The sequence below is a fragment of the Bos mutus genome, chromosome 24 (genome assembly GCF_027580195.1).
Source record: "Bos mutus isolate GX-2022 chromosome 24, NWIPB_WYAK_1.1, whole genome shotgun sequence".
Lineage (NCBI taxonomy): Eukaryota > Metazoa > Chordata > Mammalia > Artiodactyla > Bovidae > Bos > Bos mutus.
In genome coordinates this window covers 30,799,838-30,823,843 of record NC_091640.1, presented here as the reverse complement: position 1 = coordinate 30,823,843, position 24,006 = coordinate 30,799,838, and the positions used below count along the sequence as shown (strand labels likewise).

The following is a 24,006-nucleotide window of genomic DNA, read 5'->3' as shown; positions in this document are numbered from 1 at the left end:
AAAGACTAGAGAGAGACTATAAATAAATGAAAATGAATGAATGCTGGTGCCTGGAGAATGCCACGTTTTATATGCTACAGTAACCATGATTAACTGTGCTGCTGCTGCTTTTGCTAAGTCGCTTCAGTCGTGTCCAACTCTGTGCGACCCCATAGACGGCAGCCCACCAGGCTCCCCCATCCCTGGGATTCTCCAGGCAAGAACACTAGAGTGGGTTGCCATTTCCTTCTCCAATGCATGAAAGTGAAAAGTGAAAGTGAAGTCACTCAGTCGTGTTTGACTCTTAGCGAACTCATGAACTGCAGCCTACCAGGCTCCTCGGTCCATGGGATTTTCCAGGCAAGAGTACTGGAGTGGGGTGCCATTGACTGTGCTAGCATTCTATGAAAAAGACTCAAGAGAAAATACTTTTTTTTGGTTAACTCATGTTATAAACAAAAGGAGGGAAAAATGAGTCACCAACTGAAAAATATTTAAGCTAATCAAGAGTGAGCACACAATGGGGCAGCCACACAGCTGGCCAAGGAACTTACCTGGTCGTACCCATAAGGCCTCTGCTGTGGTGGCTGTGGGGGTCCAGGCTGTGCCGGTCTGTAACCCCCGTACTGCTGACCTTGTCCCTGTGGGTAGTTAGGATACTGAGGACCTGGGCCACCCTGTGAAGGACCTGCAAAATAATTAACAAAAATAAAACTCCAGAAGAAAATATAGCAAGTTCCTAGAATTCTAGAAAGGGTTTAGAATTAGATGTTACTATGTTCTCATTTTTAAACTCAAAAGAATAGTTTGCTATCTTGATTCTTCTCAAATGCTTAAATAAATTCCAAAATTTATAAGTAAAAATACTGTTAGGTTCAAGAGGAAGGGGACATAGGTATACTTATGGCTGATTCATGCTGACATTTGGCAGAAACCAATACAATATTATAGAGCAATTATCCTTCAATTAAAAATAAATTATAAAAAAATACTGTAAAGATACTACCATGTACCAAGATGCTTTGATTCAGTATAACTATTAAGCTATGTGTTAGCCATTAAAATTTCATATGTCAAAATGAGTAAGAGACTCGGGAGTTGTAAAGCACGTGATGTTAAGGAAACTCATCTGTATTTCTATTTGAAAGTTAACCAGTATAAGCAAGGGGGTGAAAGAAAAAAGCAAGAAGCAGATTCAGATTAAAATACTGAAGAAATTTCTAATTAAAGTTTGGAAACCAGTGATAGTCACAGCTGTATCACTCAATATTTACACTTGCAATCACTAGAAGAATCACAAAGAACGATTTTACACGTAAATTTCAGATTTACATTCACAACCACCAAAAGAAAGCTTTATGCTCTACACCGACAAGCACCGACAAACAGAAACTAAAGAAGACTTGAAAAGCCACAGACTGCATGTGAAAAAACACGATTCAGAAGTTACCCTCTGTGTACCCATCACCTTTAATACTTAACACATATAAGTGAATGATTTCAACATCCAGAGAGAGACAAGGGACTAATTTGGCTTGCCAAACAAATATGTCTATTTTGTAAATCCTACTACTGTCTATTGTTAGGAATGCTTTATAAAGCATACGCTGAAATGCTTTCCTGCTTAAATGTTTCAATCACAGCCATTCAAAACCTGTCACAGAAAACACTGATTATAGAGGAATGTCAAAGAGAATAAATTTTCAAGCTTAAATAAATTCCATCAGTCTTAAAAAACATTCCACTCTTTTGACTATTTATTATGCACCCGATTATTAAAACTAAATTTTCTATTAGAATGAAGTTTGACAACTAAAACCTACAGATAAGCAAAGTGGGAACATTTCCATGAGGGTACCCAGTGTCAGACAGAAAAGCATTTAACCATTTAAACCCAAATTACTAGATTTCTTTTACTCTCTCTTTCCACTGAAAATACTTCTCTTAACTCAATAAACTTACCTGACTGATTTATGTAACATTTGTGGGCACTGAACACAATAAAACCAGAATACTCTATTTATTCAATGTACAAATGTCCAATGGTCATGAAATGGAAATGCCATTTGAGAGTAGTAAGAATATCCCTTCAAAAAGACAAGAAATACATGGAATATTTCTAAAGTCATATTTGGAATTAGGAAACCAGAACTGATCAATACCTAACTTCCAATACTTGACTGAAATTTCAGTGCTTATTTGCGAAGGTTCAAGAGAATTTTAGCCTGGTTCTGGTTTTCAGATTTGCTATCACAGGTGGAAAGAGGTGCCCATAACAGCAGAGTTTAAATCAATGAATAAAAATAGTAAGACGTTGTTGTTGTTCAGTCACTAAGTTAGGTCTGATTCTTTGTGGCCCCATAAACTTCAGCATGCCAGGTTCCTCTGTCCTCTACTATCTCCCAGAGTTTGCTCAAATTCATGTCCATTGAGTCAGTGATGGTATCTAACAATCTAATCTTCTGTTGCCCCTTTCTCTTTTTGCCTTCAATCTTTCCCAGCATCAGAGTCTTGTCTCATGAGTCAGCTCTTAGCATCAGGTGGCCAAAGTATTGGAGCTTCAGCATCAGTCCTTCCAATGAATATTCAGGGTTGATTTTTTAGGATTGACTGGTTTGATCTTGCAGTCCAAGGGACTCTCAAGAGTCATCTCCACTATATTGATTCTTCCAATCCATGAACATGGTATATTTCTCCATCTATTAGTGTCCTCTTTGATTTCTTTCACCAGTGTTTTATAGTTTTCTATATATAGGTCTTTAGTTTCTTTAGGTAGATATATTCCTAAGTATTTTATTCTTTCCGTTGCAATGGTGAATGGAATTGTTTCCTTAATTTCTCTTTCTGTTTTCTCATTATTAGTGTATAGGAATGCAAGGGATTTCTGTGTGTTGATTTTATATCCTGCAACTTTACTATAGTCATTGATTAGTTCTAGTAATTTTCTGGTGGAGTCTTTAGGGTGTTCTATGTAGAGGATCATGTCATCTGCAAATAGTGAGAGTTTTACTTCTTCTTTTCCAATTTGGATTCCTTTTATTTCTTTTTCTGCTCTGATTGCTGTGGCCAAAACTTCCAAAACTATGTTGAATAGTAATGGTGAAAGTGGGCACCCTTGTCTTGTTCCTGACTTTAGAGGAAATGCTTTCAATTTTTCACCATTGAGGATAATGTTTGCTGTGGGTTTGTCATATATAGCTTTTATGATGTTGAGGTATGTTCCTTCTATTCCTGCTTTCTGGAGAGTTTTTATCATAAATGGGTGTTGAATTTTGTCAAAGGCTTTCTCTGCATCTATTGAGATAATCATATGGTTTTTGTTTTTCAATTTGTTAATGTGGTGTATTACATTGATTGATTTGCGGATATTGAAGAATCCTTGCATCCCTGGGATAAAGCCCACTTGGTCATGGTGTATGATCTTTTTAATGTGTTATTGGATTCTGGTTGCTAGAATTTTGTTAAGGATTTTTGCATCTATATTCATCAGTGATATTGGCCTGTAGTTTTCTTTTTTTGTGGGATCTTTGTCAGGTTTTGGTATTAGGGTGATGGTGGCCTCATAGAATGAGTTTGGAAGTTTACCTTCCTCTGCAATTTTCTGGAAGAGTTTGAGCAGGATAGGTGTTAGCTCTTCTCTAAATTTTTGGTAGAATTCAGCTGTGAAGCCATCTGGACCTGGGCTTTTGTTTGCTGGAAGATTTTTGATTACAGTTTCAATTTCCGTGCTTGTGATGGGTCTGTTAAGATTTTCTATTTCTTCCTGGTCGAGTTTTGGAAAGTTGTATTTTTCTAAGAATTTGTCCATTTCTTCCGTGTTGTCCATTTTATTGGCATATAATTGTTATAAGTATACTACCCAAAGCAATCTATAGATTCAATGCAATCCCTATCAAGCTACCAACAGTATTCTTCACAGAGCTAGAACAAATAATTTCACAATTTGTATGGAAATACAAAAAACCTCGAATAGCCAAAGCGATCTTGAGAAAAAAGAATGGAACTGGAGGAATCAACCTACCTGACTTCAGGCTCTACTACAAAGCCACAGTTATCAAGACAGTCTGGTACTGGCACAAAGACAGAAATATAGATCAATGGAACAAAATAGAAAGCCCAGAGATAAATCCATGCACATATGGATACCTTATCTTTGACAAAGGAGGCAAGAATATACAATGAATTAAAGACAATCTCTTTAACAAGTGGTGCTGGGAAAACTGGTCAACCACTTGTAAAAGAATGAAACTAGAACACTTTCTAACACCATACACAAAAATAAACTCAAAATGGATTAAAGATCTAAACGTAAGACCAGAAACTATAAACTCCTAGAGGAGAACATAGGCAAAACACTCTCTGACATACATAACAGCAGGATCCTCTATGACCCACCTCCCAGAATATCAGAAATAAAAGCAAAAATAAACAAATGGGACCTAATTAACCTTAAAAGCTTCTGCACATCAAAGGAAACTATCAGCAAGGTGAAAAGACAGCCTTCAGAATGGGAGAAAATAATAGCAAATGAAGCAACTGACAAACAACTAATCTCAAAAATATACAAGCAACTCCTCCAGCTCAACTCCAGAAAAATAAATGACCCAATCAAAAAATGGGCCAAAGAACTAAATAGACATTTCTCCAAAGAAGACATACAGATGGCTAACAAACACATGAAAAGATGCTCAACATCACTCATTATCAGAGAAATGCAAATCAAGACCACTATGAGGTACCATTTCACACCAGTCAGAATGGCTGCGATCCAAAAGTCTACAAATAATAAATGTTGGAGAGGGTGTGGAGGAAAGGGAACCCTCTTACACTGTTGGTGGGAATGCAAACTAGTACAGCCACTATGGAGAACAGTGTGGAGATTCCTTAAAAACTGGAAATAGAACTGCCTTATGATCCAGCAATCCCACTGCTGGGCATACACACTGAGGAAACCAGAAGGGAAAGAGACACGTGTACCCCAATGTTCATCGCAGCACTGTTTATAATAGCCAGGACATGGAAGCAACCTAGATGTCCATCAGCAGATGAATGGATAAGAAAGCTGTGGTACATATACACAATGGAGTATTACTCAGCCATTAAAAAGAATACATTTGAATCAGTTCTAATGAGGTGGATGAAACTGGAGCCTATTATACAGAGTGAAGTAAGCCAGAAGGAAAAACACCAATACAGTATACTAACGCATATATATGGAATTTAGAAAGATGATAACAATAACCCTGTGTACAAGACAGCAAAAGTGACGCTGATGTATGGAACAGTCTTATGGACTCTGTGGGAGAGGGAGAGGGTGGGAAGATTTGGGAGAATGGCATTGAAACATGTAAAATATCATGTATGAAACGAGATGCCAGTCCACGTTCAATGCACGATACTGGATGCTTGGGGCTGGTGCACTGGGAGGACCTGGAGGGATGGTATGGGGAGGGAGGAGGGTTCAGGAGGGGGAGCACATGTATACCTGTGATGGATTCATTTTGATGTTTGGCAAAACTAATACAATTATGTAAAGTTTAAAAATAAAATAAAATTTAAAAAGAAAATGAAAAAAAAAAAAAAAAGAGTCATCTCCAGCACCACAGTTCGAAAGGATCAATTTTTCGGTGCTCAGCCTTCTTTACGGTCCAACTCTCACATCTGTACACAACTACTGGAAAAACGCTATTTTCAACTATACGGACCTTTATCGGCAAAGTGATATCTCTGCTTTTTTAATACACTGTCTAGGTTTGTCATAGCTTTCCTTCTAAGGAGCAAGTATATTTTAATTTCATGGTTGCAGTCACTGTTCGCAGTGATTTTGGAGCCTAAGAAAATAAAATCCGTCACTGCTTCTACTTTTCCCCTTCTATTTGTCATGAAGTGATGGGACCAGATGCCATGATCTTGGTTTTTTTAAATGTTGAGTTTCAAGTCAACTTTTCATTCTCCTCTTTCATCCTCATTAAGAAGCTTTTTAGTTCTTCTTCACTTTCTGCCATTAGAGTGGTATCATCAGCGTATCTGAGGTCGTTGATCTTTCTCCTGGCAATCTTGATTCCAGCTTGATTCATCTAGTCCTACATTTTGCATATGAGTTAAATAAGCAGAGTGATAATATACAGCCTTGACATACTCCTTTCCCAATTTTGAACAGGTCATTCTATGTCCAGTTCTAACTGTTGCTTCTTGACCCACATACAGGTTTCTCAGGAGACAACTAAGGTGATCTGGCATTCTCATTTCTTTTAAAAATTTTCCACAGTTTGTTACGATCCACAAAAGGCTTCAGCATAGTCAATGAAGCAGAAGTAGACGATTTTCTGGAATTCTCTTGCTTTCTCCATGATCGAACAAATGTTGACAATTTGATCTCTGGTTCCTCTGCCTCTTTGAAAACCATCCTGTGCATCTGGAAGTTCTCAGTTCACATACAGCTGAAGCTTAGCTTGAAGAATTTTGCACATATCCTTGCTAGAATGTGAAATGAGCACAACTGTGTGATAGTTTGGACATTCTTTGGCAATGGAATGAAAATTGACCTTTTCTAATCTGTGGCTACTGCTGAGTTTTTCAAAGTTGCTGACATATTGAGTGCAGCATTTTAACAGCATCATCTTTTAAGATTTTAAATAGCTCAGCTGGAATTTCATCACCTCCACTAGCTTTGTTCATAGTAATGCTTTATAAGGCTCGCTTGACTTCACACTCCAGGATGGCTCTAGGTGAGTGACCACACGATTGTAGCTACCTGGGTAATTAAGACCTTTTTTGTATAATTCTTCTGTGTTCTTGCTACCTCTTCTTAGTCTCTTCTGCTTCTGTTAGGTCCTTAGCACTTCTGTCCTTTATCATGTGCATCCCTGCATAAATGTCCTGTTAGCTCCAATTTTCTTGAAAAGAACCCTAGTCTTTCCCCTTCAATTATTTTCCTTTATTTCTCTGCATTGTTCATTTAAGAAGGGCTTCTAATCTCTCTTTGCTACTCTCTGGAACTCTGCATTCAGTTGAGTATATGTTTCCCTTTCTGCCTTGCCTTTCACTTCTCTTCCTTCCTCAGCTATTTGTAAAGCATCCTCAGACAACTACTTTGCCTTCTTGCATTTCTTTTTCTTGGGGATGGTTTTGGTCACTGCCTCTTGTACAACATTATAAACCTCTGTCTATAGCTCTTCAGATACTCTATCAGAGCTAATCCCTTGAATTGATTTGTCACCTCCACGGTATAATCATAAGGGATTTGATTGAGGTCATACCTGAATGGCCTGGTGGTTTCCCCTACTTTCTTCAATTTAAGCCTGAATTTTGCAATAGGGAGCTAGCTCATGATCTGAGCCACAGTCATTTAGACATACTGATGTAAAAAAAGAGACCCTGTTAGCAAAAGATGATATCTAATTAAGCAGCTGTATCTCGTATCATAGGAACCATATTTTCCTATATCTCAAGTAGTCATAGATAATTAAGACTGATATTTAAGACTGAGATATCAGGTCTGTATCATTCCCCACTCCCTATCTAATAGATAGCCAACTAGTAAATACTACAGTGAGAATATAATAAGAAAAGATGGCTATACTTCCTCCAAATTCTGTAAGATACATACCTGCAATAAACATACCCCTATGGAAGTGTACACAGCTATTTTAATAGGGCATGACAAAAACATTTTCTCTAGGCATTCCAAATGGACCTCTTTGAACACTAAAACATCAATGTTACTTTTCATGGTAACAGTCATTAGTTTTGGAAACGAATTTGCCAAGCAGATTATGTAGATACTGTTAGTAATCACCCAACTCATCAGTTTTCTAAGCACACGCAAAGCTACTGGCTGGTCATGAACGTCAAACAGGTTTAGGAATTGATTAATTAATGAATTCATTTCAAATTACTTTCTATACCTTACCTGTGGTCAATGAGCCATCTCCAGTTTATGCTTTTTCTTAAACAGACTACTAGTTTTAAGAACATTTTAAAGAGACACTCCATGAGTAGACTGAGCTAAAGCTGTGAATTTTCAAATGAACATTAAATATCCACTTCCACATTTTGCAGGGGGGACAAAGTTAAAGCTGCTGGAAGCGATTACCGTAGCCCTGCTGCTGTCCTGGGTAGCCTTGCTGCCCTGGGTACTGCTGCTGGGGTGGGTAGCCCTGCTGGGGAGGTGGTCCTTGGTAGGCATCTTGCTGTTGGCCATACTGCGAATTTCCTACATGATAATTGGAGAAGAGGACAAAAAGAAAATACTGAGGAGTTTGCTTAATTAACTTTTTTCCTCTAAGATGCATAGCCAACAACACAAGAACAAAATGAAATGCTATATTGATTTTTTAAAGTTAACAAAACAAAGAAAAAACTCAAACCAAACAGAAGGATTTCGGCCAAACAAACTGCAGTTAAAGCCAATTTTGCAAGGTTGAACTGCAGCATTTTCAGCGTCTCTGCCATACGAGCATTACATTTACTGGAACATCACAGTCATAAGATCATGACTATGCTAAATAAAATAAAAAAGACAAAAATTAAAGACAGCTACAAGAGCACACACTAGCTACACAAGATCAGCAAGCTGTTTCCTAGAGGCACTAAACTTATATGTAAAATTATACATATGTGAACACACAACAAGAAAAAAAATTGGATTGATGGATTTATGTTCAAATAGAAAATTTCCACTGAGGAAAAAAATTATTTTAAAATGTTTTAGTCTTTTTATGGTTGTTAGAAATGGCAAGTCATGGTTATACATTTTAAATATTTGTAAGAAAATTATTCTGATTGTTCTAGGCTCCCTGGAACTTTCAAGACAGCCAGCAACTAGTATTCTACGAGAGCTTTGCGTGGGTAGAAGTTGTCTTATGCAAGAATTTTTGTTCCTGTAGAAGGGGATATATATATGTGTATGTGTGTGAAGGTATATAGATACCTCCTTCGTAGTAATGTTGTGAGGAATCCTCATAAGGCCTATCGTAGCCTTGTTCAGGATACGACGGTTGCTGATAACCGTAATCATTATGACCTACATCAATTCGACAAGAGACAGGAAGAAACGTTAATGGCCACTGAGTGAAAACCCTAAATATATTTATACTTTCAGATAAAACTGAAAAAAAAAGAAAAAGAAATGGAAATACATAAAAAATTTCATTGCATTAGCCAAATATTTACCAAATGTGATTGCTTTCATATTGAGATAACGTGCAATTTTCTTTTTAAAGCAAAAAACAGTTTTAGAAACATTACACTTAGTCTTAACTCTGATAATCCTCATCAAGGAGGGGAAAAAAAACTTTATCTTTTATTTTTTTAAAAAAAGAAAAGGAAAGCATTTAGGCCTTTCACATGTAAACAACCTGAATTAAATTAGAATGAGCAAAGGAAGCAATTATCATATTTTGTCAAACACCTGTTCTGCTGGTCGCCAATTCCACAGCATATGCTAAAACAACGCAAAATATAAAAGAACTCCGTAAGTTTTTTTCCCCCTAAAAGAAACTTAAATATTTCACATTCTGTATTAACTTTCTTGAAGTATTTGTATCTCAAAGTATTTTCAGATGCAAAAATATATTGCTTAATGCTGCCATTCTGGGAGTCTTTAGAAAATATTTCTAGAGTATCATAAACATACACCTTCAAAAATTAATACCATGTTAATTGCCAGAGCATGTCTTTCATTTTAAGGCACAGTAAGTTACATCTGCAAGATGACTAGGCTTAGTCCTTTTTTTTTTTCCAAAGTAAGAATTTCATTTTTATTTGTTTGTGCACGTAGTTTTTACAGAAACTCTTACTAGGCTTAGTCCTTTTAACTTAGTTGCCCAAAGAAACTGCAGGAAAAAACCTTTCAGTTAGCTAAAATCTGAACTAAATTTTAGAAGAATACCTAATTCAGGAAGGAGGAATATAGTTATGAATAAAGATAATACTCATAGCTCTAGTATTCCAATGTTTCCAAACCACCTCCTAAATATCTACATTATAGATTGGCAACCTATGGCCTGCAGTCTAAATACAGCCAGTGGCTTAATTTGCAAATTACGTTTCACTGGAACAGTCATACCCATTCATATTTTCTATAGCTGTTTTCATGCTACCGCAAGAGTTTAGTAGTTGAGACCAAGACCATAGGACTTGCAAAGACTAAAATATTTACTCCCTGGCCCTTTACAGAAAAAAGTTTGCTGGTCCTTAATCTACATATTTACTGGAATAAGTATCTAAATGTAGTAAGAAAACATTCAATGCTGTTTAAGAAAATTAACTGTTGCTAAAAATGAAATACTCTATGTAAATACTGGACAAATATATTAATATACATTTATGTAAAAATGATATATGGCTTAAATTTTTTAATTCCATTGTACAATAAAAGAATTATTTATAGCAACCTTAAAGTTCTGCTATTTACAAAGAAAACATATCTATTTTGAATAGAAAGTTTGTATTTGTAACAATATAAATATATCTATAGTATATAAATGTAACTAAAGTTTTTCAAGGAAAAAAAAGTTAAAACAATGTCTACATGTGAAAGGAAAACAAAAAACCTCCAACATTCTAAATAACTGAGGGCAAGTAAAACATTTTTTAAAAAATATTTTCTAACCAAAATTATCCTTATGTATCACTACCACTAAGAAACATATTTTGTGTGCAAAATTCTATAGGGAGTGTTTGTTCTGCCTATACAAGCAGAATCTCTGCAGGAAAAAAACAATGTCCATATAACGCTTGTGATTTACACTCTGACACAAAGTGGCAGACAATATGGTTTTTAGATACACCAGTCATATCCTCCTGCTAGTGTACATTAGCTTCTAGTCAAATGGTCTCAACATTTCAGCTTCAAGTTCTTAGTTTCTCCAAGTTTCTCTGTTAAGTAGTTTTACCTAATTATATCAAGGGAGCTTAATATAAATGAAGATTTTGGCAAATCCTTCCAACAAGACAGATCACTTTGTAATGTGAACAGCTACCCCTATCTGATCAATTTTATATGTCTGGATTATTTTTTCTTCAATATTGTATCATAAAATTTTCAAGCATACAGGTAAACAAAGAACTGTATGATGAAAGTCTACTTGTATGCTTGGCTAACTACTAAACACAGTACATCTTTTACTGACCATTTTTTCACAAGCCACCTTCTCGTTAAAAAATAAAATTACCATTAAACTAAATAACTAGAGTTAAAATCTGATTTTCAAATGCCTTTCTATTCTACTAACTCTATATAAACAGCTATATTATGGATATAATTTAGCCTCCAAAATTTTTCTCAAATGCAAATGATAACTAACATATATAAACCATAGTTCTTTGAGACATATGTAATATTAACTAACAGTATAAAATTTGGTAGAATACTCAAGAACTATATTCTTTGTATTTATACAATGAATAAAAGTAAATCAACAGTTGAACTTTATGGTGTATGAATTACCTCAATAAAGCTGTTTTTTTAAAAAAGCAAATCAGTAACACTTGCTTTGGTTCAAATGAACAATTCCAAATATAAAAGGATCTTCTTTTACATAAGATAGGATTTCAATGATAGAACATGTTGCCTGACAATACAAATATGGAATAACCAAACAAAATATACTTTAAAATAGATTATAAATTAACGCCACGATTGATGCTTTAGATTACCGATGTGTTTCTAAATTTGGAAGAAACACAGTGTTAGTTTTTTCGTTCTCATTACAACGTTTTGAATAGCTAGCTACATTAACACTGGGCAGGGATAGAAAATGGGAAAGTTAACATTAGGAGAGATTACCATCAGGGTAATACTGCTGGTTCATGCCTTCTGGAGGACCTTGTCCACCATGACTGTATTGTTCCCCATAATAGTCTTCCTGGCCTGAGTACTGCTGTGGTGGGCCTGAAAAACCACAACCAGTCAAGATGTAAACAGTTTGTTCTCTGGGTCATCAAAGGCATTCCGTCTAATCTGATGTTAGGACAGATTATTTCTCAGCCGTAGATTCCCCTCCCATGCTTTGGCATCTCAGACACTTCTGACTTTTCTTATACACACACATATATAAACAAACAGCAACAACACATACCACATTTCACAGAAATCAATGTTAAGACCATACATGCAATATCAAACAACAGCAACTCAAAAAACACAAACACTACCTTTCTAAAAAGAGATTCAAACTGGCAGAAAATTAATTTCCTTTCTGGTATTAGAGCAGTTTGAAACAAATTAGGGTTTGTTTCTGATCATACATTTAGTAATTTCTCAAAAATAAAATATTTTCTGCTGTAAATTAGTGAGCTTATGATAATAATTTGATGACATAACTTTTTCCCAGAAAAGAATAAATAAAACCATAAACCAGGGAGTTCATATCCACTTTTCGTGACCCTCTGTACATAGTATACCCATTACCTTTTAAGAAAAATAATAAAATATAATTTTCAAAATCAAGAAAGAAAAGGCTCTAACTTTGCCTATATGAAAAGTTTGTTAAAATGGAAAGCCTTTCGAGCACTGTGAGAATTTTTCCCCGTGGAGCCGTACCCTGTTGAGGTGGTCTATAGGGAGGGATCTGCCTCTGACCCAGCATATGATTGCCTTGGTTAACTTGACTCATCATTCCCATTGGTGGCTGCTGGCCTTGGTAATGCTGCCCACCTCCCTGGGGCATGTTGTACTGTTGAGAAGGAGGCTGCTGGTGCATCACTGGACCTGAAAACAGACAAAACATTACACACATAATTGCTGGCATTTAACTTAAATATCTTAAAAGAAATACAAACTTCTTTTATTGTCATATAGTCCCTAAACTAGGTAATTTATTGGAAGATAAACTGACTTCAAGTAATACAAGCAAATCTTTGAACTACAGTTCACGTGCCTAAAATAATCTGCAAACTAGGGAAAACAAGTGATCCACGGTAGCTGATTTGAATTCCACTGGAGGAATATTGTAGCAATTTCTTAAAAAACAGAGTGGTTACAATATATGACCTTCCCAAATGCATATATGTTTCATTATGTACTATATAATATTTATCCAGACAACCTTTCCAGAAAACACAGAATCTTATGCTACATAAGAAAATATCTCAAAACAAAGAAAACCACAAAAATCACACAGCAAATGAGTACTTAAACAGAGGGAAAGAAATCTAATTCCTGGGTATGTCTTTTTCCTTTTTCAATGCCCAATCATTATGTAACAATAGGGAATCTACAAACACATGTATAAATGTACTACTTGTATCAGTGGAACTTCATACACAAAAACCTAAGGGTCTTCTATTTTTCAACTTTGTGAGTATGTGTGTTCAGTCACGTCTGACTCTTTGTGACACCATGGACTGCAGTCCGCCGGGCTCCTCTGTCTATGGGATTTTCCAGGCAAAAACACTAGAGCAGGTTGCCATTTCCTTCTCCAGGGGATCTACCGGACCCAGGGACCGAACTCTTTTCTCTCTTGTGTCTCCTTCATTGGCAGGATGGTTCTTTACCAGTTGAGCCACTAGGAAGTTTTTTCAACTCTAAGATTTATAAACTATAACGGTCTTCCTAAAATCAAAGGCTATAAAATGCTTAATAACCTCTAACACAGTCAAAAAATACCTAGGCAGAGAATTACAATAAGCCATAGACTTAGAAATCAGAACTGCGTAGTTTCTTGAGTGAGCAATATGCAGATAGTGGAACAGCCACCGCTACAGTATCACATTGGCAACAGTAAAAATGCATCACGTGATATAATCAGCAATGGCCATGAAGTTCTGTGTCGCCCGTCCAACAAAGTAGGTAGCTCAGAGGGTCACTGGGCTAAGTTACGATATGTGGAGCTCATCATTCGGACACTATAACCATTACTGCCTGAGAAGCATGTATGAGTTGTCTCCCAATTTCCTGCTTAAATAGCTACATGCCCCATCCCACCTTCACTGACTTGGGGAAAGAATTAGAAAAGTTGTACAGATAAAATTGTCCAGATGAGCCAAAAGATCACAATTTACATAAAAATTTAAAATGCAACACACCCATCTCTTTAAATATATTTCTGACTTAAAACACCAGGAACAATGTGAGCACAGAGAATTCACTCTTTTCCAATATGAAGAACTGGCTATCTAAAGAAGTATTCTATCAGAGCTAAAAATTCGTTTTTCTCCTATCTGCCTTCTTCTATTCTGCTTCTTTTCAGATTTCTTTTTCCTTCTAATTTTGTCATAAATATAAGTCTTTCAAAGGTTACTCTGGGACTTTGTTTTCAACAAGGAAGTGAACTCAATTGCAGGGATAAGACAGTTCAGTAGAGACTGGAAGGGGACAGACAATCTGACACAGAATGCACTTACGTTCACGTTTACTTCATGTCAATCACTAACAACCACCAGAGGTAAGGATCCTAACTGTCAAGTGTTCAGCCAAGAAATCCTAAGATCAAGATTATATTAGCTAATAGACATCAACTGGGAATCAGGCAAAACTCCAGTTAGATTTCAAAGCACATTTATTCCACTATTCGTCACTGCCTCTGCTCCAGCTATAGCCCAGTGAGTAGTTCAGAAGCAAATTATGCAATGAAAAAGTTTCAAAATACTACTTTAATTCAGGTTACAATTATCAAAACATTTTGTATATTGAACACTAGCATACATAATAGAATAGGCAGCATAACTGACCATTTACAGAATTCATTTCCAGTAAATGAAGGTTTTGCCTTGTCTTTCTTCTTCAACAGTGATTAAAGATCTCTTGTTTTAACAGAAGATCACTATAAAATTAAAGCATATAATATGCAGTGGAACCAAAATTAAAGGAGAAAGAAAGCAAAAACAGAACAGTTGGGGAAAAATCCAGAAAGACACAGTAATAACAAAGTTCTCAGGTTTGCTATAAAGGAGAAAAGTAATGCTAGCTTAAGCCCTAGATAGAAAAGACCATGCCACTTGAGCTTTATCTTTTGGGACTGTCAGCAGTTCCAATCCCAGAGAGCTCAATTACCACCCTTCTTTTATTTTCTGTCACTGCTCTCCCTCTAAGGATCCATGACATCACTCAAGATCAAGCCTAAAACTGCAAAAAACAGAGCAGGAGAGCACGGCTAAACATGGCACTTCCCATCTTCTTCCTTGAAGCCTTACCTATTAAAAAAAGTTACAACTTAAATTCTGATTGTTTAGAAAGCATATTGTTTTTCTTATGATAATGAAATATGTTACACTATGCCAAATAAATGTGTATTATCTACTGAGATACTAATGGAAATAAGAGCGCTAAACCTCAAAAGGCTACCCCAAAAGAAGTTCTAAAAATTTGTGCTACAGAGTAAAGATTACAAAATGAGTCTATTATAACCATTTTCTACAAAGTGTGACATTTCACATTACTATATGCTTAAAGGCTATGTTTATCTTTCACATAAACCTTTCTGACACTAAGAAGTACTATAAAGGATGATATATACAAAGATCCTACAATCAAATACTCTACAGAAACAATGTCCTATATTTTAATCATATCTTGAGATGCAAAATAATAAAACTCTAAAGTCATATCATTAATCTATGAATAATTTTAAATGAAGATTAAAAATGACAGCTAACAGTTAATGAACACTTATGGCCCAGGCATTAAGCTTAGAGCTTTATGTCTATTATTTATCCTCCTCAAACCCTATGAAACAGATAGTATTGTTGTCAACTTCACTTTATAAGTAAGAAAACAAGGCATACAAGCATTAAGACTCTTACCTAAAGTTGCATAGCCAGGAAATGGTGAGAAATCTAAACCATGCTCTTAGCCATAATATGTACCTCTCCTCCAAAGTCAAATCAGACTTCTCCAATGTAATATCTCCGAGAAAAACAGTCCTACATAACATGATCGCTGTAATAATAAAACCCTAGAATACAGTACGTTCCTTCTCTTCATCTATTATCTCTGTGTTATAGTAAGAGTGAATACAAACCCATGTAGATAATATCCACTACAAGCCCATTTGCCTGTTCATCTTTCATCACCTATTGCCCACATTTTACTACTTGTTCCTTAACCATTCAATCTCAAACTAAACCATTTATAGCTCTCATTTGAAAGCATTACTAATGCTTTATTTGCAAGAAGAAAATCCCTGTATTTCAGTAAATTCAATTAGCTAACCCACTACCTATTAAAATGCCATTTAAAGTGAATAGGATTCTTTACTTACCTAAAATCTAAACCTGCCTTCATCAAGAGTTTTAAGTGGTTCATAAGACATTTAGAAAAAAACATCAAAGATAAAAGAACAAGAGCTAAGTAAGAAAATCTCAGGAGTTTAGTAAAGTCACTGTTAACTAGTGCAAACTGAGCTGAATTTCCTAGCAACCAATGAAGAAATAGAACCATGACAGATTTTATCTAGTAAAAAGAACAATTTTTAGAGAAATCCCATCAAAGTATTTAAAAAGTACTGAAACATAACAGTATCAAAAACTTTTGTTATTGTTGCTAAGCTTCTTCAGTAACACAGACCACCCTTACATGCAGTTCTTACAGTAACCATTTCTTAAGGCTGTGATTTTCAACCCTGAGTGATTTTGTCCCCAGAGGATATTCAGTAAAGTTCGGAGACATTTGTGGTTGTCTCCACAGGTGCTGGGGTTGCTACTGCCACCTAGTGGGTACAAGACAGAAATATGGCTAAATATCTCAGTGCACAGGGTAGGCCCCCCACAATAGAGATTTAGGTAACTCAACATGTCATTAGTGATAAGTTAAGAAGTCCTGGATTCTCAAGGGCATAATTCTACATCATAGGCATCTCTACAAACTAGTCTGAGGATTAGATTATATATTTAGCTTTCTGATGATTGAAAATTAGAAAAGGGATGTGTTGTGCCTTCATAAATCTAGCAAAGCAAAAAGCTATGCAATTTCTCAGTCAACTCCTCTAAATAGTTTCAACTATACTATATAATAATATTAATTCAAAAACAAAAACCCTGTAGACTGCATCTACTGTAGACTGAAAGGAATTCCAAAAGCTCTAGATTTATGGGACACAAGTGACAATCTGCTGTGAAAGTAAAGTCCCCATCTTGCCCAAACAGGAAGCCACGGACACAGGCTATCTGAGAACATACAGCTTTGTGTCAACTTAGCATGAAAGCTGAAACTTAGGAAGCATCAGGTTCAGGAGAGATTATCCTGCCCAGAAAAACTTCAGATGGAATGGGCTATATAAACAGGCATGACTTGGAAGATTTGTAAAATGTAATTTCTAAAATTTACCCTTAAAGATTCTCATTTAGCGGGCACGGGGTAGAGCAGACAAATCTTGTTTTAACAGGTACCCCTGATGATGCCAGTGGTCTTAGGATTACACTTTGAGATAAAGACTTCTAACAGAAAAAGCAAATCAATCATCCCCTTTTACCATAAAAGAAGCTAGATTATGGTTAACACAAAATATTTAAACTGGAGTAAAACGGCATCCCATAAAGGCACCTAAAATGTTAGTTATAAAACGAAGGCCAAGGAGTACATGTGTTACAAATACATCAAAACCCAGTGAATGAGACACTTAAGATTTTTGTATTTCATTGTATGTAAATGTTACAAAAAAAAAACTATTAAAAGAAAAAGGAAAAATTTTTAAACGTTGTGTTCAAATGCTATGCAGACCAAAGTATTAATGGGCAAAAGTATAATAATATCTGCAAAACACTCGGAAATGCATTTAAAAAGAAGATGCCATTAATGGATGAGTAGAATACAGGAGACAACTATACAGGTACAATTCCTTCAAGTTTTCTATATGTTCGAAATTTTACACTAAAAAAAAAAACTGGGAGAAAAATTTTAAATTAATCCTAAAAGAATATACGAAGATTTCTCAAAACTCAACAGTTAGAAAATAATTCAACTAGAAAATAGGAAAAAGACATTAAGAGACATTTCACTGAAGAGGATATACAGATGGCAAATAAGCACGTGAAAAGATGTTCAGCATCACTAGCCATTGGGGAGATGCAAATTAAGGCCACAATGAGATGTGATCTACTACTCATTTTTAGAACAGCTCAGATTAAAAAATAACTGACAATACCAAATGCTGGCAAATATCTGAAGAAAGCGGATCCCACATGCACTGTGCTGCTGGGATGGTAAAATGGGAGAGCCTACTTTGGTAATCACTTTGGCAGTTTCTAAAAAAACTGAATATATAACTGATAATAAACCACTGTAAAATAAGAGTAAACAAACCTGGCTATGACAATATTTTTTTGCCCTTCATATTTATATGATAAAAGTACTGAAATTTCCCACTATTCTAATGTCAAGCTTCTAGATCACATCATTATCACTTGCAACTTATTAGCTAAATGAATCAAGACTTTCTTAATACTGTTCAAACAAAACTAAAGCCAGAGATAAATTAGGTCTTATGGCTAAAGAAGACAATCACCAATAAACAGATCTCAAGTTTTCATTATTACAAAAACCCTTGGTCTCATTTTATGTCAATTATACAAATAATTATGGAATCAGGATTTTTAAATGCATCATCTCACTTAATCTTACTTAAAGAAATTAAGAAAATTAGATAGAGGTCCCATACACAGTCATCTATGGGGCCAAGACCTGGATCCAAGTCTGAAGAATCGTATAGCATACCTGGAACTTGTGAAATATATGCTTTAACACAAACATAACAATCTGCGAAAATCCTTATGTTTGAATATGTAATAAGTAAGTAAAATGGTGTTAAAATCTGGGAAGCTATAATCACTAATGCCTGGGAATGAAAAATATGCTGGTTCTATCAAATGTTAACTTTTGTTCCAGAAAGCCTACTACTCTACTCAAATTAATTAGACTTTTAAAGAAACATCTTTAAGGCACTAACTCTCCATCTTTCTGGGTTATCATGTAATATTTGGTTTCAGTTCCCATTCACTAAAAAGACAGATCTGCAGGCCTACCCCCAGGTTTTGTTCTAGAGCCCAGAACAAAAGAGGCAAACCTCTGCCTCTTTGGAGCTGTATCTGAACTGCAGTGGAGCTGATGCTCTCTACGTAAGTGAGTAGATCCAACATGTAAGAAGGTGATCAACTGTGAACATGAGCCTTACTCCTAAAGTTCAAAGTGAACATCACTGAACATAACCTGGATAGTAGTTAAAATAATACAGGAAGTAGGTCGGATTAACTATTTACAACACTGTGCAGCAATTTAAGAAAGAAATTAACATTAAAAACTTGCTAAACCACTCATCTAAAAACAGTAGTCCTCATAAGAGAATATACACTAAAGGCTAAATTTAAAAATATTTGCTTTCTCAATTCATAGATATGCATAAAGCTACAACTAAAAAAAGGTAGGCACCAACTGCAATGCCACTGTCATATAAGTTCATTTAACTTATAATTTTTTAATGACCATGAATATAGTAATCAGTAAATTAAATGGGGCCAATTTTTTATTCAGCTTTTTGAAATGACATGTTTGGTGTGGTAGGTCTACATGTTTTCACTATATCAGACCTTGCATTAATTTGGTTTACTATTACTTTTCAACTTTTCAGTAAAAATTTAAAAGCTGAAAACAGCTTTTAGAGATTAATGACATCCAAAGACATTCCATAATTTCATTGCCAGAAATGATACTTTTACTATAACATTAGTACACAATGTCCCCTTTTATATTAGAACTATGAGTATAAATTATCATGCTGCTTCTCCTTCCTTTTTTAAACAATCAAAATGATAAACTGAAAATGTATCCTTTGAATTAATTTCAATCAGACTCCAAAATACATGCCAAATTTTTAGACGAGTACTTTTTTCCTCCTGAATTTCATTTTCAAAGACAGGAGGAAAAAAAGAAGGAAAGCAAAGGAAAGGAAAGGAAAGGAGAGAGGGTAAAAAACAAAGCCACTTCAAAAATACCAGAATAAAACACATCTAGGTCTTGACCTGCAACGTTCTATTTAGAAAACTACTATGACATCATCAAATAAAGTACCCAAATATGTCACCTAAATAATTAATAATTATTAACGTCACAAAGGTTAAATAATTGCTATTTGTTTTTAAAACATAATTATCTGGACTGGCTTTTCTCCCCTTCGTTTGTCATTGGACAGAGATTTAATCTAAGAAATCCCACTATTTCATTATTAAATATTTAATAAATTTCATTATTAAAAAGTAAGTGGTTTTAACATTTTTTTTTTTCTAATAGCTCTTGATGTAGAGATATGTATACAGAAATAAGCAGATAGTTAAAAGATCTCAACGTTTTGAAATCTGAATTAACTCAAAGAACAGCAAATAATATCTCAACAAATATTAACAAAAAATTTTTAAAGTAGAAAAATTTCCTTTTATAGAATATTGGTATTCCTCTAAGCTTTTGTTTAAAATATTTTAAAATGTAGTCTCCTCTAATTTCTTTCACCTATTTATCAAAACAGAAAAAATTTAATGTAAAACATATAGGTTATTTTTATAAAACTATCTAAGGAAAGGTTTTATAATAAAATAAACATTAAAACTTCAAATAAAACATATCATGCTGAACAAGTTTTTAAAAATCCAACAGGTACCACGTCATTAAAATATTTTTATAAGGAATTCCAAAATACTTTTATAAGAAATTTAACTGAAAAGTTTTTTATTTGTGATTAAGAAAGCAAGTATTGCTAAAAACTCATATAACTTTCCCTCCTTTTTCCATGGTAATTGTAATTTTCTTTGGTGGTTCTTGATTCTGAAATGTCAAAATTTAACTGAAAAACGTTATATTTGTCCTGAAGAGATTTTTTAAAACAATGGTAATTTCCTCCCTAACATCCTCTTTTCTCTTGAAATGTAGCTTTTATTTCTAAATCAGATCCTCAAAGTCATGTTTTATACAGTCTATTTTCTATTCATAAATTCAAAAATTATGAGAACAAAGAAAAAATAAGTTCTAAAAAAAGAAAAAACTATACATTGATACAAATATGACATTTTTCAGAAGAACACTGTGGGGTGTTGGGGGTGATGCACAAAATGGGTGAGAGAGGTTAAGAAGCACAAACTTCCAGGTATAAAATAAGTAAGTCATGGTGGTATACTGTACACATAGGGAATACAGTAATATTTAACAATTTAGTTCAATAACATGATAACTGGACTTATGGTGATCATTTCATAATGCACGAAGCTATCAAATCATTATGCTATACACCTGAAACTAATACAGTATGTTAACTGTAACTCAATAAAAGAAAAATAATTTTAATTTCAAAAACAGTAATAGCTGGTGGCTATGTTTTGAACAGAAACTCCTATAAAACTTTAACTCCTTTTCCAAAAACAGTAAAACTATTTTCTCCATACACCCTGCTGCACATGTTATTTTTCTTCTTCAAACCTTAAGTGCATGCTCAGTTCCGTCTGACTCTTTCGCGAACCTATGGGCTGTAACCTGCCAGGCTCCTCTGTCCGTGGGATTTCCCAGGCAAGAATACTGGAGTGGGTTGCCATTTCCTTCTCCAGGGGATCTTCCTGACCCAGGGTTCAAACCCAGGTCTCCTGTACTGTAGGCGGATTCTTTACCACTGAGACACCTGGGACGCCCCTTCAAATCTTAAGATGCCGTATCAATCCATGCTGCAGCAACATCCATTTTCACACATGTATTTTCTAAGAAGTGTGCCACCATTATTACGGTGGTTGCTGCAAAGAATCACTATCGCTTATTTTTTTGCTCTCTTTCCTGGTAATCAAACTGTATAGGAAACATCTGAACCCCTCCTAATCTAGCACTGACTGGATCTTGCTGTGGTTTTGAACCTTTATTTGATATAACTTAAAAAAGGAAATATTCCATAATGGGCACTCAACAACTTTCAAGGTAAAAGAATGGAACAAGTGCCAGTTCTGTGAAGCTATGTTCACTGACAATTTGTTCCATTTATCTACCTTTGTTTCTAGTGTATTTTACCAAAATTATAGAAAATATCTGTAGATTTTTAAATCACAATATATTATTTCATCAAAAATAATGATCAACAGATTAACATTAACTTCCTTTATCTGGGTGTATTTTGGTGATTTGTTTTTCATAAGCAAAATCTAGACAATTTTATTGCAAATACATTTAATTCTATCTGAGACTCTTAACCTCATCACATTTCATAATTGAAATAGCTTTAAGCTGGCAACAGGCCAAATGTTTTAACAGGCAATTAGCAGAACAGAGCGCCACTTACTGGTTTTTAGTTATTATTCACAAGAATACTTAAAAGAGAAACATGATAACAATTTCATTCTCTGAGATTGGTAATAAACTTTAATAGACTTCACACCACTCTAATAATACAAGAATACAGCAGCACCTCCACTGAACATTCTAACAACAAATTACCTTAAAATTACCTTTAATGCTGAAACACAGCATCAGAAAACATTAAATCAAGGAAGATTCAAAGAAAATTAATATATTCTTCACAAGTAAAATGAACCACAGAGCAGATGCTTTTTAAGGAGTGTACTTAATAAAATAAAATTCTATTTTCTCAATTCTCTAGGTCTAACCAAATGTTCTGTTATTCACCAATTAGCTTCAAAATCCAAAAATACGGTCTCAAACTGTCCAAAAAATATAAAAATAAATAAACTTAAAAAGCTAAACTGAGCAATTTAATTCCTAAATGTAAAAGAAAAAAATTATTTTCAGCTGGTTTCAAACCTGATGTTCCTTTTCTGAGTATGACTTAATTCAAACTTGTTTTTTGAAAATCAGCTAACATTTTGAAAAAACTGATTTTCAACAGCTAATGGAGCATTCTAGTCGAGAAGGGTACAAAGCAAGCTAACTTACCTTGGTTTGGCTGCATACTCATATTTGGTCTGGGGCCGTAGTTTCCCATGGGCTGTCCTTGACTCATGGTCATCTGGTTCTGTACTGGCATGCTCTGGGATGACGGCACGGAATGGTTGTAACCTCCCATGGACCCGTGGCTACTTGAAGGCATGTTCATGGAACTGTTTGTCATATTAAGTTGATTGGGTCCAGGTCCCTGCATAGGGATATGGTTGGGCCCTTGAAGAAAAGTGATCAAAACCAAAATATGAAAGTTAAACAGATGATCTATACAAAAGTACCTTAAAAAGCTTTTTTTTTTTTTTGCATTAATGCAATAGTAATACCAAATAATAACTTGGGTATTTAATCAGTAGCAAAAAAAAGTAAATGCTTTACTTGAATGATAGCAAATACTGTGAGGAGGACTGCTGCTGCTGCTGCTGCTGCTGCTGCTGCTGCTAAGTCGTTTCAGTCGTGTCTGACTCTTTGTGACCCCAGAGACGGCAGCCCACCAGGCTCCCCCGTCCCTGGGATTCTCTAGGCAAGAACACTGGAGTGGGTTGCCATTTCCTTCTCCAATGCATGGAAGTGAAAAGTGAAAGTGAAGTAGCTCAGTCGTGTCCAGCTCTTAGCAACCCCATGGACTACAGCCCACCAGGCTCCTCCATCCATGGGATTTTCCAGGCAAGAGTACTGGTGTGGGGTGCCACTGCCTTCTCCAAAGTATTGAGTATTTAATCAATAGCAAAAAAAGTAAATGCTTCACTTGAATGATAGCAAATACTGTGAGGTGGACTACTATTCTCATTTTACAGACTAAGAAACTGATGCTTTTGAAAAGCCAGAAACATTCTAGAAAAATTAAAAAAAAAAAAAACAGTATGAAGGAGGACTTGCTTTATAAGAGACCAAAACATAGGAAGCTGAATTTAAAATGTGTAGTACTAACACATAAATGAACAAATTAACACATCAGTGAACCTAGAGCACAATCTAAAAACTGACCCCAAAGCACAATCTGGTAAATGACAATGGTTCTGAGATTAGGTATCTGTGAGCAAAAGAAAGATAATTCAATAAGTGATGTTGTGACAACTGAGTAGACATCTGGAAAAACACAGGCTGGATTCCCTACCATGTTTTTTCTAGCAAAACTAAGTCCAGATGTAAAAGAAGAAAGAAAAAGTAAG

General features: G+C 35.1%; 1 protein-coding gene across 3 annotated transcripts in view; it reads right to left on the bottom strand.

Annotated features, from left to right (window-relative positions):
• The window catches only part of SS18 (SS18 subunit of BAF chromatin remodeling complex), a 76,499-nt gene that overhangs the window by 10,436 nt on the left and 42,057 nt on the right, over positions 1-24,006 (bottom strand). For 2 of the 3 annotated variants that reach the window (XM_070362044.1, XM_070362045.1), the window contains exons 5-10: positions 22,832-23,053; positions 12,527-12,694; positions 11,771-11,875; positions 8,912-9,004; positions 8,075-8,194; positions 534-667 (exon numbers count right to left, since the gene is read on the bottom strand). In XM_070362044.1, the coding sequence (XP_070218145.1) occupies positions 534-667; positions 8,075-8,194; positions 8,912-9,004; positions 11,771-11,875; positions 12,527-12,694; positions 22,832-23,053 (842 nt within the window). The remainder of the gene's footprint in view (positions 1-533; positions 668-8,074; positions 8,195-8,911; positions 9,005-11,770; positions 11,876-12,526; positions 12,695-22,831; positions 23,054-24,006) is intronic. The other variant, XM_070362046.1, reaches the window with a different exon arrangement.